At 43.2% G+C, this 12990-nt stretch overlaps 1 protein-coding gene across 7 annotated transcripts in view; it reads right to left on the bottom strand.

Moving 5' to 3' along the window:
- ZNF236 (zinc finger protein 236) overlaps positions 1–2064 on the bottom strand; it is a 203490-nt gene extending 201426 nt beyond the window's left edge. For all 7 annotated transcript variants that reach the window (XM_075585499.1, XM_075585505.1, XM_075585503.1 and 4 more), the window contains exon 1: positions 1899–2064. In XM_075585499.1, the coding sequence (XP_075441614.1) occupies positions 1899–1950 (52 nt within the window). In that variant the 5' untranslated portion in view covers positions 1951–2064. The remainder of the gene's footprint in view (positions 1–1898) is intronic.
- Positions 2065–12990: the final 10926 nt, after the last annotated feature.

Below are 12990 nucleotides of genomic sequence, written 5' to 3'. Positions count from 1 at the left end.
TATATAGATAGATATCTATTTATTTGCGGATATACCAAAAGGAGTTTTTTCAGCATTCCAGCGGACAGTCTGTTTTCCCGTTTATGGAGTGAGATCTTGATTGCGGATTGCAGACGCAGAGATATCTGGCTGGTGGTGATATTAATTCACAAATTGCTCGTTTTAAACACACCGTTGAGTGAATTTCTTCCCCCCCCCCCTCCTTCCCATCAATAAATGTACAAATTTACGCTATGGGGCGTGCACTCTCTTCTCCTCTAGGTTTTAACTCGGATGTGGTTCATCCTCTTAAGAGCAGCCGTAGACCCCCTCACCGGATTCAATTATCTAAAACCTGATGGACTGTACATAAGGACTGGTTCTTATATCTTCTAATTTAATTACACTATCACTGTTTTAGTGTTAGATTGTTAGTTAGTGTATGTGTCACGTGTATTAATCACTTTTCTATTTACAGATAGTGCAACGCAAACAATCTCATCACTTCACTGATATTGAAATTTAATTAATTAACTTTACTGTTTGACACACACACACACACTTTTAGACAGGTCTGCAACCCTGCTTTTCGCCATTATCACCTAGCATACAGTGCTTCCACTGCAGCAAGGGATTCTGGGAAATGACATGCAAATCAGCACCCCATATGTCACCTTTTGCCAGAAATCCATTTTTACATAGAACCCATAATAGCAAATGCTGTTCACACAGCTTTAAAGCACAGCATGGGATTAGATGCAAAGCCAGTCAAACCACTCACAGATATGTTTCAACCTTAATAGGTCTTATCAGTGTGAGGTTGGTTTTACTGGCTTTGCAATTGCAGGTTTAATTTGCATCTAGGTATGTACACACTACATCTTGTCCTTTAAACTGTGCATGAATCACTCATGCCATTCTGTGTTGGTCAGGAACATGCAGTTTCACTTTATTCCACTCTACGTGATTGAATTGTACATATGGTGGTATTTGTCACACAATACTTTTAATTGTTTACCAGGGCCTGCTACTAGTACTTCACTTTGATGGCCGGCCGTGAGTAAATTAGGTACTTTGTCAAATTAGGTACTTTGTCCCCAATGCACTCTATGTAGTTTTGTGCCCGATTACTAATTGTTCTTTATTTTCTTGTATCAGTATTTACTGTACAGTCCTTTTTTATTTCAGGAGGTGTGGGAAAAGTTTGGGTTTTGGTTTTATTATGTAGATGTGTTTAATTAACATTATTGTGTAATTTTTTTTTAAATATCGGAGTGCTTTTGCTTTGTGGACACACACACACACACACACAATCCCTGCCTCAGTCCTGTAGATCATATGAATATAGACAAATTGCCAGCCGCCAACAGCTCTCCTGTACAGTATATACTGTATGATTACACCATCTCCCTCCATATACTGTACATCGTTTAAATGTCAAGTAGCCTTACTGACCCAGAGAAAAGCAGTTTCATTGCAGGTTGTGATACTGTTTTGCGGACCAACATTACAGGTCTTACACCTACAGTACACCGAGCTTTCAACCCCTCTCATACTGTACATGAGGTGTGTGTGTGTGTGTGTGTGTCGCTCTATTCCCCGTGTGTCTCTCTCGCTCTCTGTCCCCGGTATGTCTCTCGCTCTCTGTCCCCGTGTGTCTCTCTCGCTCTCTGTCCCCGGTATGTCTCTATCTGCGTCTTCCTTCCTCTCTGTCTCCTAAGCTTCTGGTCCTGGGTGCTGCGCCCTCCACCCGTATCATTCCGCCCTAAAGCCGGGCGAGGCCGCCTCACACTCACACAATGGCTTCTCCACAACATCCGGGGACTATATGAGCGCCGAGAAACAAACAAAAAAATCCCCCTCTCATCACCGCCAGACTCCCCGCTCCCCTCACCCCGCACCCCAAAGATCTGTGTTACCTGTCTGCGCTACGTCCCCACCCCGCGCTTTCGGGGGTCGGCCCCGCGGCATTTGGACTCGGATTATTTTCTCTCGGCTAACGTCGCCCTCTTTCCTTTTGTCGGAACGGCGGCGGAAGAAGAAGCAGGAGGTGGGGGAGGAAGGAGACGCGTCCGCGGCGGAGGGAGCGATCGGGGGGGAGGAGTCACAGTAGCAGCGCCGGTCCAGCGTGCGCGTCCTCAAAAGGAAAGCGCGCGGCCGCCACTGGTTTTTTTTTTTTTACCACCCTGCCGTAGCTCATCTCACCTGTGGTAGAGGTGGCGCGTGAAGGTTTTCGTTTGGAACGTTCGCATCTTTATCATCGGCAGCAGAAGTAGCAGTGAGGGGGAATTGAGCGGCGTAGTGGAACAGGGTCAACTGAGGCCCGAATATGTTTACATCATAAAAACGGGAAGAGCTCGGTCGTGACGTGTGTGCTGAGGGCATGAAGCTCACGGTGTCCATGTTAACTGCTGGCAGCAAATTTGGGTTCAGTGCCAATTTGGTTGAAGAAATGTGAAGGGCCTTCTCTCCCCACACTCTCAAACTGCAGTGATTAAACCAGCAGTACCACTCTCTCACACTGAAGTGATTCAACACCAGAAGTACCACACTCACACTGAAGTGACTAAATACCAGAAGTACCACACTCTCACACTGAAGTGATTCAACACCAGAACTATTTGTTACATTTCGATTACAAGATGTTTTGAAAAAGTTTGTGCAGTGAGGGTCAGGCTGTTTCACTCCCCTAATAGTTCAGATTTTGTATGAGTCTCGCGGAGTTAACATTAACATCTCATCAACTTTACTAAGAGTCTTGCTGATAAAAAAAAAACCCCATTACTTTTGACCATTAAAAAGCCAATTTTATTTTGGTCTAGAATGCCCAAATCTCTGATTTCAGTCTGGATGTTGATATCACTGATTATTCTGGCCTAATTTCACTGCATATTATGTGCTTCCCCCTGTCCTTAGTGCTCTGGTACAAAGGGATGTACATAAGCCTGAATACATTATATGCAGCTTGTTTATCTTGTCAATTTATTTTTTCCTACCCAGTGGTTGAAGCACCTTTAAAGCAGCAAATCCCCCAAATAAAGAATTTATTTGGTTAAATCTTAAATGTACCAGAGGGACCACTTGATCTGAACTGCGGCACGTAAAGCTGTTTAAACATAAAGTTAGAAAGCTTTATATAACATAAATCCTCTAAAAAAATGGTGTGTGGGCCGAGCACGCATTTTAAGTGAAACTTTTGTCTGTTGTCAGAGAAATTTTATTTGTAATGGTGATGTTTTTAATTAAAAATCAAAACACAACTTCAGTGCCAAAATGCAATGAAGTTTGACTTAGAGCACGTGTTTTAGCTTTTTGCACTTTTATATTTATAATAACTGAATTCCATGTGTGTGTGTCGGTCAGTTTGTGAGTGCAGGGCCGCCAACAGGGTGGGTCTGCCAGGGTTGGCGTCCCGGGCCCGATGAGTCAGGGGGCCCGGCCGCCCGCAGTCGCTGCCGGGCCCATGTCAGAAAAAAAAAGTGTGAAAAAAAAGCCTGTGTCAAAACAAAAAAAAAATGAGAGTGGATCCATCCAATCAGTGCCTTCCTCACGGGCGGGAGTGGGACGGACTAGTAGCTAATATAAGCAACTGCACAGGCGGGAGAAGCGTGTTTGAATGTTCCCGGCTGTGCAGCTACTTATTCAAATACACACATGTTAAATACATGCTGTTATCTGTACTGTGATTGTCTGTCTGACTGTTTCACCCTCACTGTTGTGTGTGAGAGGGGGGGGGGGAGGATGGGAAAGAACAGCAGGGAGAAAACGGGACAAGAAAAGAGCCCCAAAGTAAGGAAGCCAGTCAACCTAGTTACCGGACTGGTGGGTATAATGCTCTTGGGAGACATCCACAGTCCCGGGAGTCGGGTCAGCAAATGAATGGGTACGAGGGACCCTCCTTTATTACAATTGACAATTCCCTTCTGCAGCAAGGGATATGGGAGTAAATTGAGATACTATATACAATTGCTTTCAGCTGGGTTATTAACATTATAAAGCTTTAGTGCACCTTTGTTTCATGGGCAGATTGTTTATCTATTCACAGAACAAACTCGGTAAGGTTAAGGGAAAAGACCTTTCAATTTTTCATAGAAGTTACATGGGTTTATACAAATAAACCACTTGTAATTCTGTACTGGGATAGGGAAGGGAGGGGGGGGGGGAGAAAAAGGGGAGGAGAGGCAGGGGGTGACATCTAAAGCTTGATCCCAATCCGCTACTGTACAGAAAACTTAGTAGTCAACCTAAACAGAGGCAAATAGGAAACTATATCAACATTTAAAACATAGAGCAATTATCTTATATCTAGTTGAAATATATTAACATATATACAACATGAGGTTTGTCATATGGGGGAGGGGAGGGGAGACGGGAGGGAAGACTAACACCTTAGGTTCAATCTCTAATCTCAACTGCCCAGGAAGTATAGTTGTGGCCTGCTCGGAAGCATGGCAGATACAGTAGTTATATTTACATCATACAACAGTGATCTTATATCTGAATGGAATGTAGAAGTATATGTAGACCATTTGGGGGGGGGAGGGTTGAAAAAGTAGAGGGGGAGAGGGGAACATATAACTTTTTTGTAATTTCTAGCATTTTGTTACATTTTTAGCTAAGTCTCTCAGAGAGTTTCAAGAGTCTAATCAACCAGTTCTAAGGGGTGAAGATGTTTTCTGGAACACTTAGTAGTCAACCTAAACAGGCAAATAGGTGTTCTTTCGGAGAGTTCTAAGGTCGTGCGTATAGTGGACGCGACGCGTGATGTCACCCATCGCCGCTAGCGAATGTATTTCGCTTCGCGGCGGCGTTGCGGGAGACCAGGCCATTGATTGGTTCAGGGGCTGTCACATGAGGCGACAGCCCCTGAAAAATCAAATATTCCCGGCTTCCAAAAATCACATCACCACGTCGCTTTGTCGCCGTTGCGCTTACTATAAAGGCACGCTGCGGCGACAATGCATTTGTTTTCGGGCGACGTCGCAGTCGCCAGCACTATAAGCGCGACCTAACAAACAGTTAGGAAACAGACCTTATTATGCTGATGTATTAAGTAGGCCATTGCTTTCGAAACTACCTAGGTCTCCAAACACCACCAGGTGTCGGCCTCCTCAGATAAAATAATAAAGTTAATTATAATAAATTTAAATAAATGAAAATCATTTATAATAACAAAGTTCCAACCTTCAAGCCAGAATCAGCTATCTGGGTCTCTGTGTCCTCAGTAGGGTGCTCCTGGGTGCGGCCTCTATCCCAGATCAGACGTATCGGGGGACATAGCCACTTGAGACCTCTCACCAACCTGGCCCAGGTTCGACGGCGGACCAGCAAATTCCTCCCATCTGATCCCCACCACACCAACCAAACCCAGGCGGGAGGCCCAAAATAAACTCTGGCCGGTAGTACAAATGGGGGGGGGGAGGTCTGGGTAAAAGCCCTGGCAAACATGCATCTTCTGTCAGCAAGGCGCCAAGCTGCCTCCACGGAGCTCTCAGAGTTGGATCTTCATCTCCTCTTGTATCGGCTTCGCATCCAGCCAAGACTGATGAGGTCAAGATTCAAGGTAAGTTGTCGTGGACCTCGAATACGACAGGCTCGCAGGTCTTGTGGCTCCAGCGGTGGTCCAGGTCATCTCGGCCCCGGCTGCATTCCGCGGTCATAGTGTCAACAAACCACGAGACGTGAAAGGTGGTAGCCACTCCTCTTCTGGTTCCACCATGAACATGGGATGATAGAGGGACATAAAGGAAGCGGAGGTAAGATTCAACACTCCTTACTCCCAGCTTTCTGAGCGTTTTGGCTCGCCAACCACTCCGAGACTTGGTGGTGGTGGGGGGGGGTCCTATGGTGCACTTCGTCCTCTGGACTCTCGGTTGTTCCTTTAGCTGATCGATTGGAGGGAGGCCCAGGGTCTGCAGAAATTGCCCAATTTCTTCCGGTATTTGTTTGAAAAATGTTTGCCATTCCTCACCACAATTAGTTTAAATGGAAACCCCCACCTATAATGGATATTATTGTCCTTAAGAATGAGGGCCAGGGGTTTGAACTCCCAGCATCTTTTGATGGTAACTTTAGAGAGATCATTGAAGACTTGTAGCGATTGATTTTCAAAGAGAATGTCACTTCTTTGCTTGCAACCATAATTTTTTCTTTTGTGTTGTAGCTATGTAACTTCATAATCCCATCTCTCCTCGGTTTTGGGTCTTCAGACATGGGTCCCAACATCCAGTGGATGCGATCGATTTCCAGGTCACTTTCCTGGAGGTCAGGGCTTATTGTAGCGAGGAGGTTATTTAAGCAGTGTAAGAGGTTCTCAGAGGCAATAGACTGGAATATTCCGGATTCTAAAATTTTGCCTCCTATCTCTATTTTCTTGGTCTTCGAGGGAGATGATCTCATGCCCCAGTCTCAAAATGTCATCATCTGCCATCGTTTGTAGTTGAAGGGCTTCCTCCATTTGTTTTCCAGGTCTGATGTTCTTTGTGAGAGGGTGTTTATCTCCGCCTTCAACTCCTTAACTGCCCCCTTTAAATCATTTTGAAATGACTGTTGTATTTTCTCCTGCATTTTAGTAAAGAGGTCTTCTAGGTATAAATGCGTTATCTCCCGCTCTCCTGTAATGGAGTGCTCACCACAAACAAGGTGTGATCGCGAGGCCGATGTGGGAATTTGATATAACACCAACCCACAGCCGCGTGGGCGCGTCTGGAGTGTAGATTGATCGGGGTAGGAGAGGTCTGGATGGTCAGTAATACTTGCTGAAGTTGATGTAGGAGAGTAACGGATCGTAGGAGGTACTTAGCCGTGGTCTGGATGGGACAGAGGCAGGTCGTCGTACTTTAGCCGAGGTCAGTGTTGGAGAGGAGCGGATCGTCAAGGAGCTAGCTGGGGTCGGAATGGAGAGGTGCGGATGGTCAGGAGAACAGAAGAGCGGAGTCCGGAGGAAAAGCTATGGTCAGGAACAAGGATCTGGAGACACAACAAGACGATGGAGGCAAGACTGCAGTGAACACTTCGCTAGCAGGAAGGTTTATGCTCAGCCGATGAACCAGTGAAACAGCTGAGCATATGTCAAACAGGAACTGTTAGGTCCAATCTACCTGATCAGACCTAGGGCAGGCAACCTTAATCTACCCGGGGAGCTTTCCACGGCCCTGCTATATGCTTCTGGTCTCAGATATGATAGTTACGAGCCCGGAGTGCAAGGAAACAGGAACACACGGGATACTGATTCCTCACAACTGTTTAATAGTTGAACGGAGCGGCAATTTATACCGGAATGCAAGGAGCAAAAAAACGTATACACCTGTTACAAATTGAGTACCCACATATAGATCACACATCTAAATTTACATGTAACCTTTAAAAATGCCTTTCCTGTAAAACTTAAACATTTTACTGCTGAGAATAGGGATAAAGGTCAAACAGTTATCAATGGGGTCACACAAGGCTTGGGGTTTTATTTCTCGTGTAAGGTATCCTGAGATAGCTGGAAAAAGGAAAAACCCGGGCGCTCCCTGATGAAGTTCTAGAACAGGGGAAATGTAACAATGAATATTACAACCTTATAATCAAAGATTCCCTCTGGTTCGTCTTCTTGTCCTATGGCTCTGACCCCAATAGGATCCTTATCCAGGATCCTTATTTGTACAGGGATATAGAGAAAGAAAGGGGGAGCACAGGTTGAAGACTTTGGGGTATGTATAGTATCTTATTAGATATTTGTGGGTGTGCTTGAAAGATATATAAAATCACTTACACGGCCTTGTGTAAATGCTCTCACAGCAAGGTTTACTTTTCTTTGTGTTCCCTTGGTTGATTTCCTTCTTCTCAGGGTTTGGTTTTCTTCCTGGATTTCTTCAACAGTCCTCGGCTTACACGAGATCCACGAGCAATTTCCTATCGACGGGCTGTTTCTTCTTTTAATGTTTTTTTTTCATTGTTTTTATTTATGTTTTGTTTTTAGAGCTTTTGAGAATAAAATTTATTGTAGTCCACCAGAATCATGACATTGTTCCATTTTATATCTACACCAAGGAGGGGTCATCTATATACACTTGCCCACTTGGAACTTAACATTAGCAGTACTGCAAAGGATTTAAAGACACCTTGATGTGCATTCACTCACACAAGGCCGTGTGAGTATTATTTTTAGTTTTATAGATCCCCATATATCAGACCACCATTATCCGCACAAGGCAGCAGGTGTAAAAACACCAACAGAGAAAAAGATACCTTCCCCTAGGATTGCACTCACACTTGCCCGTGTGAGTGCCTGCAGCATTTGCTGCTTTTATATATCTGCTTGGGTTTTCTAGTGGGTCACCACAGAATTATGTTGATATTTTCCTACTAACAATTTTTTTCAAATTTGTTCACACCGAGGGGGATTTCCTAACTGGGAGTTGAAGACCGCCGAAGAAAACCAGGAAGAAGATCAAGAACCTGAATAAAAGAAAGAAAATATCCAAGTTAAAGACACCTTGATGTGCATTTACTCACACAAGGCCGTGTGAGTATTATTTTATTTACATCTATCATTATACACCAGACCCCAATTACATCTATAGATCACCACGTGTGAAGACCAGTTCGGATAAAAAGATACCTTCCCCTAGGATTGTACTCACACTTGCCCGTGTGAGTGCTGGCAGTATTTACTGCCTCTCTCTATATATATATTTAGAGTTGAAAGCATTGGACATTACATATATATATTTAGAGTTGAAAGTATTGGACATTACAAATACTGTCTGTATTCCCCTCTAAACAACTGTCTTTCAATCTGTTCACTCCGAGGGAGACATTCCCACTGTAAGCCGAGGACTGTTGAAGAAATCCAGGAAGAAAACCAAACCCTGAGAAGAAGAAGGAAATCAACCAAGGGAACACAAAGAAAAGTAAACCTTGCTGTGAGAGCATTTACACAAGGCCGTGTAAGTGATTTTATATATCTTTCAAGCACACCCACAAATATCTAATAAGATACTATACATACCCCAAAGTCTTCAACCTGTGCTCCCCCTTTCTTTCTCTATAATCCTGAGACAGCTGGTCTAAATTTTGTAGCTAAAATATGTAACTATTCTAGTCCTTGAGAGAAACAAAGCTGGCATATACTGCTTTAACCTTTTCAGTCCCTGAAGGGAACAGAGCTGACAGATACAATTTTTAACCTTACATACCCTCCTTTTGTTCTGGAAGAAAATTCAATTGACCAGGCCCATTTATTCTTCTGCACACCACTCAGGAGATGAAAAACTCCAAGGGAGAAACCTCCAAGAGACCATGGGAATGCAGAAACCTATCTCTTTTAGGTATCTCGTTTGATAATCAGAGATGAACATATGGGTGGTTGACGAGTACCAAGACTATTGGTATTTCTCGCTCTCATTGTGGGAGACATACATAACTGTAGAGCGGGAAGTAGAAGCAGCCTTTTTGGCAAAAATAGAACTGATTATACATCTAGCCATTTGGATTAACATATACACACAAAGTAATAAACTTGTGATTACCATGATTCCATAAAGAATTTTCATTCCTTATGCACCTAGCCAATTTTCAAGACCAAATGTCCAAACAAACCCTTTGGCTTCCTCTCGCATTCTAGATTGGGTTTCTGCTAGAGTGTCCATATCATGGTGTATGCTTTTTGATTGGTTGTCAATATAAGCACAACATTCTTTACCCCCTAACTTACAAACCCCTTGTTGTGCTGTCATCAGATAACCTAATGCCATACAATTTTGCAATACTGTTTCTCTAATTTGTTACTATTTGCTACTGAGCCTTAAAATAGCATCTTTAGTATCGTTTAAAAATGGCATCCATATTGACTACTAAAAAAATCAAATTTTGCATATAAATCATACATTCCTAAAAAAGGGTATTAGACCTCCCGCAACTCTCTTAACTGAGCTACTTTTAATGGAGCTACTTTTAATGATCAATTGTCAGGAATCGGCGTTCTCCTCGCTTCCCACACAAAGCACCCCCTTCCCGCAGGGAGCCCCTGCACACACAAAACAAGCCTGCCTTACCGGCCTCCACGGCTCCTCGCCCCTGCCGCCGTCGCGGGATCACTCCCCTCGGCAATTCCTCTACTCAGCGCCGGGCGCGTCCACGCCCTCCTACACGCACGCCAGCCTCAGATGTTATGTGCATGCATTCTCAGCTTACAGAGCACACGCCTAACAGAGCACTTTTAACCTCTGCTTCTGCAGTGAGGCGTCGCCCCCAAGCATCACACAGTTCAATGCAAAGCAATGATTACACTCAGCTGGGCTGTAACACCTCTCTCCTATCAGGGAGGACTCCTTGCAGTCCTCCAGGCCTGCCCCCTTTTCCCATTGGCCTGCCCAGCTTTATTATGCCTGTGCTTCCCATCACTCGTCGCTCGACATAGTTCTGTATGGAAGCATTTGACTATTCTCTCAGTGACTCCTCAGGTATTGACGTGGATTGGACGACTACCCCCTCTGTCTCTCGACTTTGGCTCTACTTTGACTTCGTGACTTCTGGCATCCCTGACCTTGGCAACAGCAATAACTACTCCTTCTCTACTACCGGTACCAGCAAGTATTGTCTTCACTACTATACCTGGCCTGGCAACAATAACACCACACTCCGGACACGCTCCCTTTGCTGCGGGTGCGTGTATCCCTACGTCCCACCTCAGCACAGGGGACGGGTCTGGTCTGCGGGCAGCACCGGCGTAACATCAATGCCCTTCAATCTCGTATTCTTTGCTTAGGTAGAGTGGACATTATTTGAAAAGCGGGCAAATTCTATTTCTAAGAATAAGTGGGGGTTGGTGGGGGTTAATATTTCCTAGGAGCGACTGCACAACACATACATCTTACATACTACATTTACTCAGAATATCGGAACAGACAAAATGACTGACTTGTGATCCTTTACTTGTGGTTGACACACGCTCTTGGGTGACCTCCCCACCTTCCTCACATCCAATCTTCTCAGCCCCCTCTTATCCTTTAGAGACAGTCTATTTAAAGAACAGTTAACCATATCAGTCTTGCCGGACCCAAAAAATAGTCCCATAGTGCATAACTTGATTTCTTTCTGGGCATTGTATCAGCCCAGTTGATTCCTTCTTCGGTCTCTTCTTCTGGGGGACTGCTGACATCTTCATCACCAAAAAGAGACATAGCATCGGTGGGGGCTGCAACGCACTTCTGGACCAAAGTTCTGCTGTTCATAACACATACATAGAGAGTAATGAGTAGGACAGACACACATACAAAAACATTCACTGGCTTTGCTCCCAGCGAAATAATCCAACCACCAAGTCCCAATAAATCCCAACCCTCATCTCTACCTTTAATCACTGGAACCACTTTTCCCATAACATAACCTGGTCTAGTTGCAGGGTAATACTCTATCTATCCTTCTATCACAGAGTGAATAACTTCCCTAGGGCAAACTCGTATTTCTACTCCCTTCGTAACCAATTTCTTATATATATAGTTCTACAAATATCTTATAACATATTGTCTTTTTCCAAGGGGTTAAATATAACTCTCGTCTTCCTGGGGTGCAACCTATTGGGTATGGATAGTACATTGGGTTACATTGCACATAAGATGTGGGCTTTGTTCACCAGGATTCCATTATATAACAAAAAGGTGTGCATATATGCTATACACAAGACAATAAAACAAAAGAAATATTATTAAACAAAATATCCCTGTTACTACCCTACCTTCTTCGTGTGTATACTACTTATACAAACCTAATAGAATAAACATTGTAATTAACATAATAAAACCTGTTAAAAAATGTATTAAAAAGTTCAAAGTTCATATATTGAGGTCCGGATTTCTGTCTATGAACTCTTCTCCCTCATTGGTTAGTGCCGGGTTTTATTATGACCCAAAACACCAACTGAAAACAGCTGTGTCTTTAGGCCTTCCCTCCTGTGTTGAGGTTTAATTTGAAGCGACTGTGGGTGCACTTGTGTAACATGGATCCAGGAAAAATACTCTGACGGGGTAGAATCTGGAATGGGCATCTCCACTTTAGATGAAAAGCGCTTTTGCATAGAATATGCTTAAGCCAGTCACCTTTATCTTCATCTAATTGGAAGGACTGCACCTGGACATGAGACACTCAAACAATTGCATTAGTTTCACACAATAGACACTGATTAAAATCATCTGTAGGATCTGAGCGTTTAATATTCGTTTTAATCCCCATTATTTTACACGGATAATAAAAATTTACGTTTTAACCCCTTCATTACCCTCCCACCAGGTGTTTAGAGTGCCCATTCTATGTTTCTGTTCTATGTTCATTTGAACTCTACATTAGTCAGTTTACAACTGTTTGTCCATCTCCAGCCATATAACAAGCTGAAATAACTTTCTGGGCATCCTGCCAAAACTTCGGAACAGAAAAAAATAAACTGTTAATTGCTGGAGTTTAACATACCCTGCAATACAATTTGGGACAGCTCAAAATATGAAGCTCCTCCCACAGCCTGATACAGGATAAAATTTCGGCTGCTTTTCAAAAATTTAATTGGATTTTTGTTAAAGAAAAAATTATAGGCTTAAAATATACTTTAAACAGTTTATAGTTACTGGTTGCACACAAAAAGAAACAAAAGTAATACAAACAAAAATTACCAAGACAAAGCAATGCAAAACCATTTGATCCTGCCTGCAAACTATATTAATAAAAATATCCTTCTCTTTTCCCATATTATAACTAACTTTTTTAAACTAATTTAAAAATACTGAGCTTCTAGTTTGCTTTGTGTCTAGAATATATTCTGCCTGTTATTTCTATATAACATATTCACCTGATCTTATCTGTGGAAATTTAGAGGAAAAGAATTGTAATTCTGGTTAAGGAAATAAATCGCCTGGCCAGTACGATAAACATCCTTATTATTCCAGTGACCGGACTGTAATTCGTCCTTTCTTATACTTCTTTCTCTCCACAGATACCCAAACTGTCCTCTGCCTAGTGTTAATTAGTTTATAT

This window comes from Ascaphus truei, chromosome 2 (assembly GCF_040206685.1).
Source record: "Ascaphus truei isolate aAscTru1 chromosome 2, aAscTru1.hap1, whole genome shotgun sequence".
Lineage (NCBI taxonomy): Eukaryota > Metazoa > Chordata > Amphibia > Anura > Ascaphidae > Ascaphus > Ascaphus truei.
This window is presented reverse-complemented; position numbering and strand designations above follow the sequence as displayed.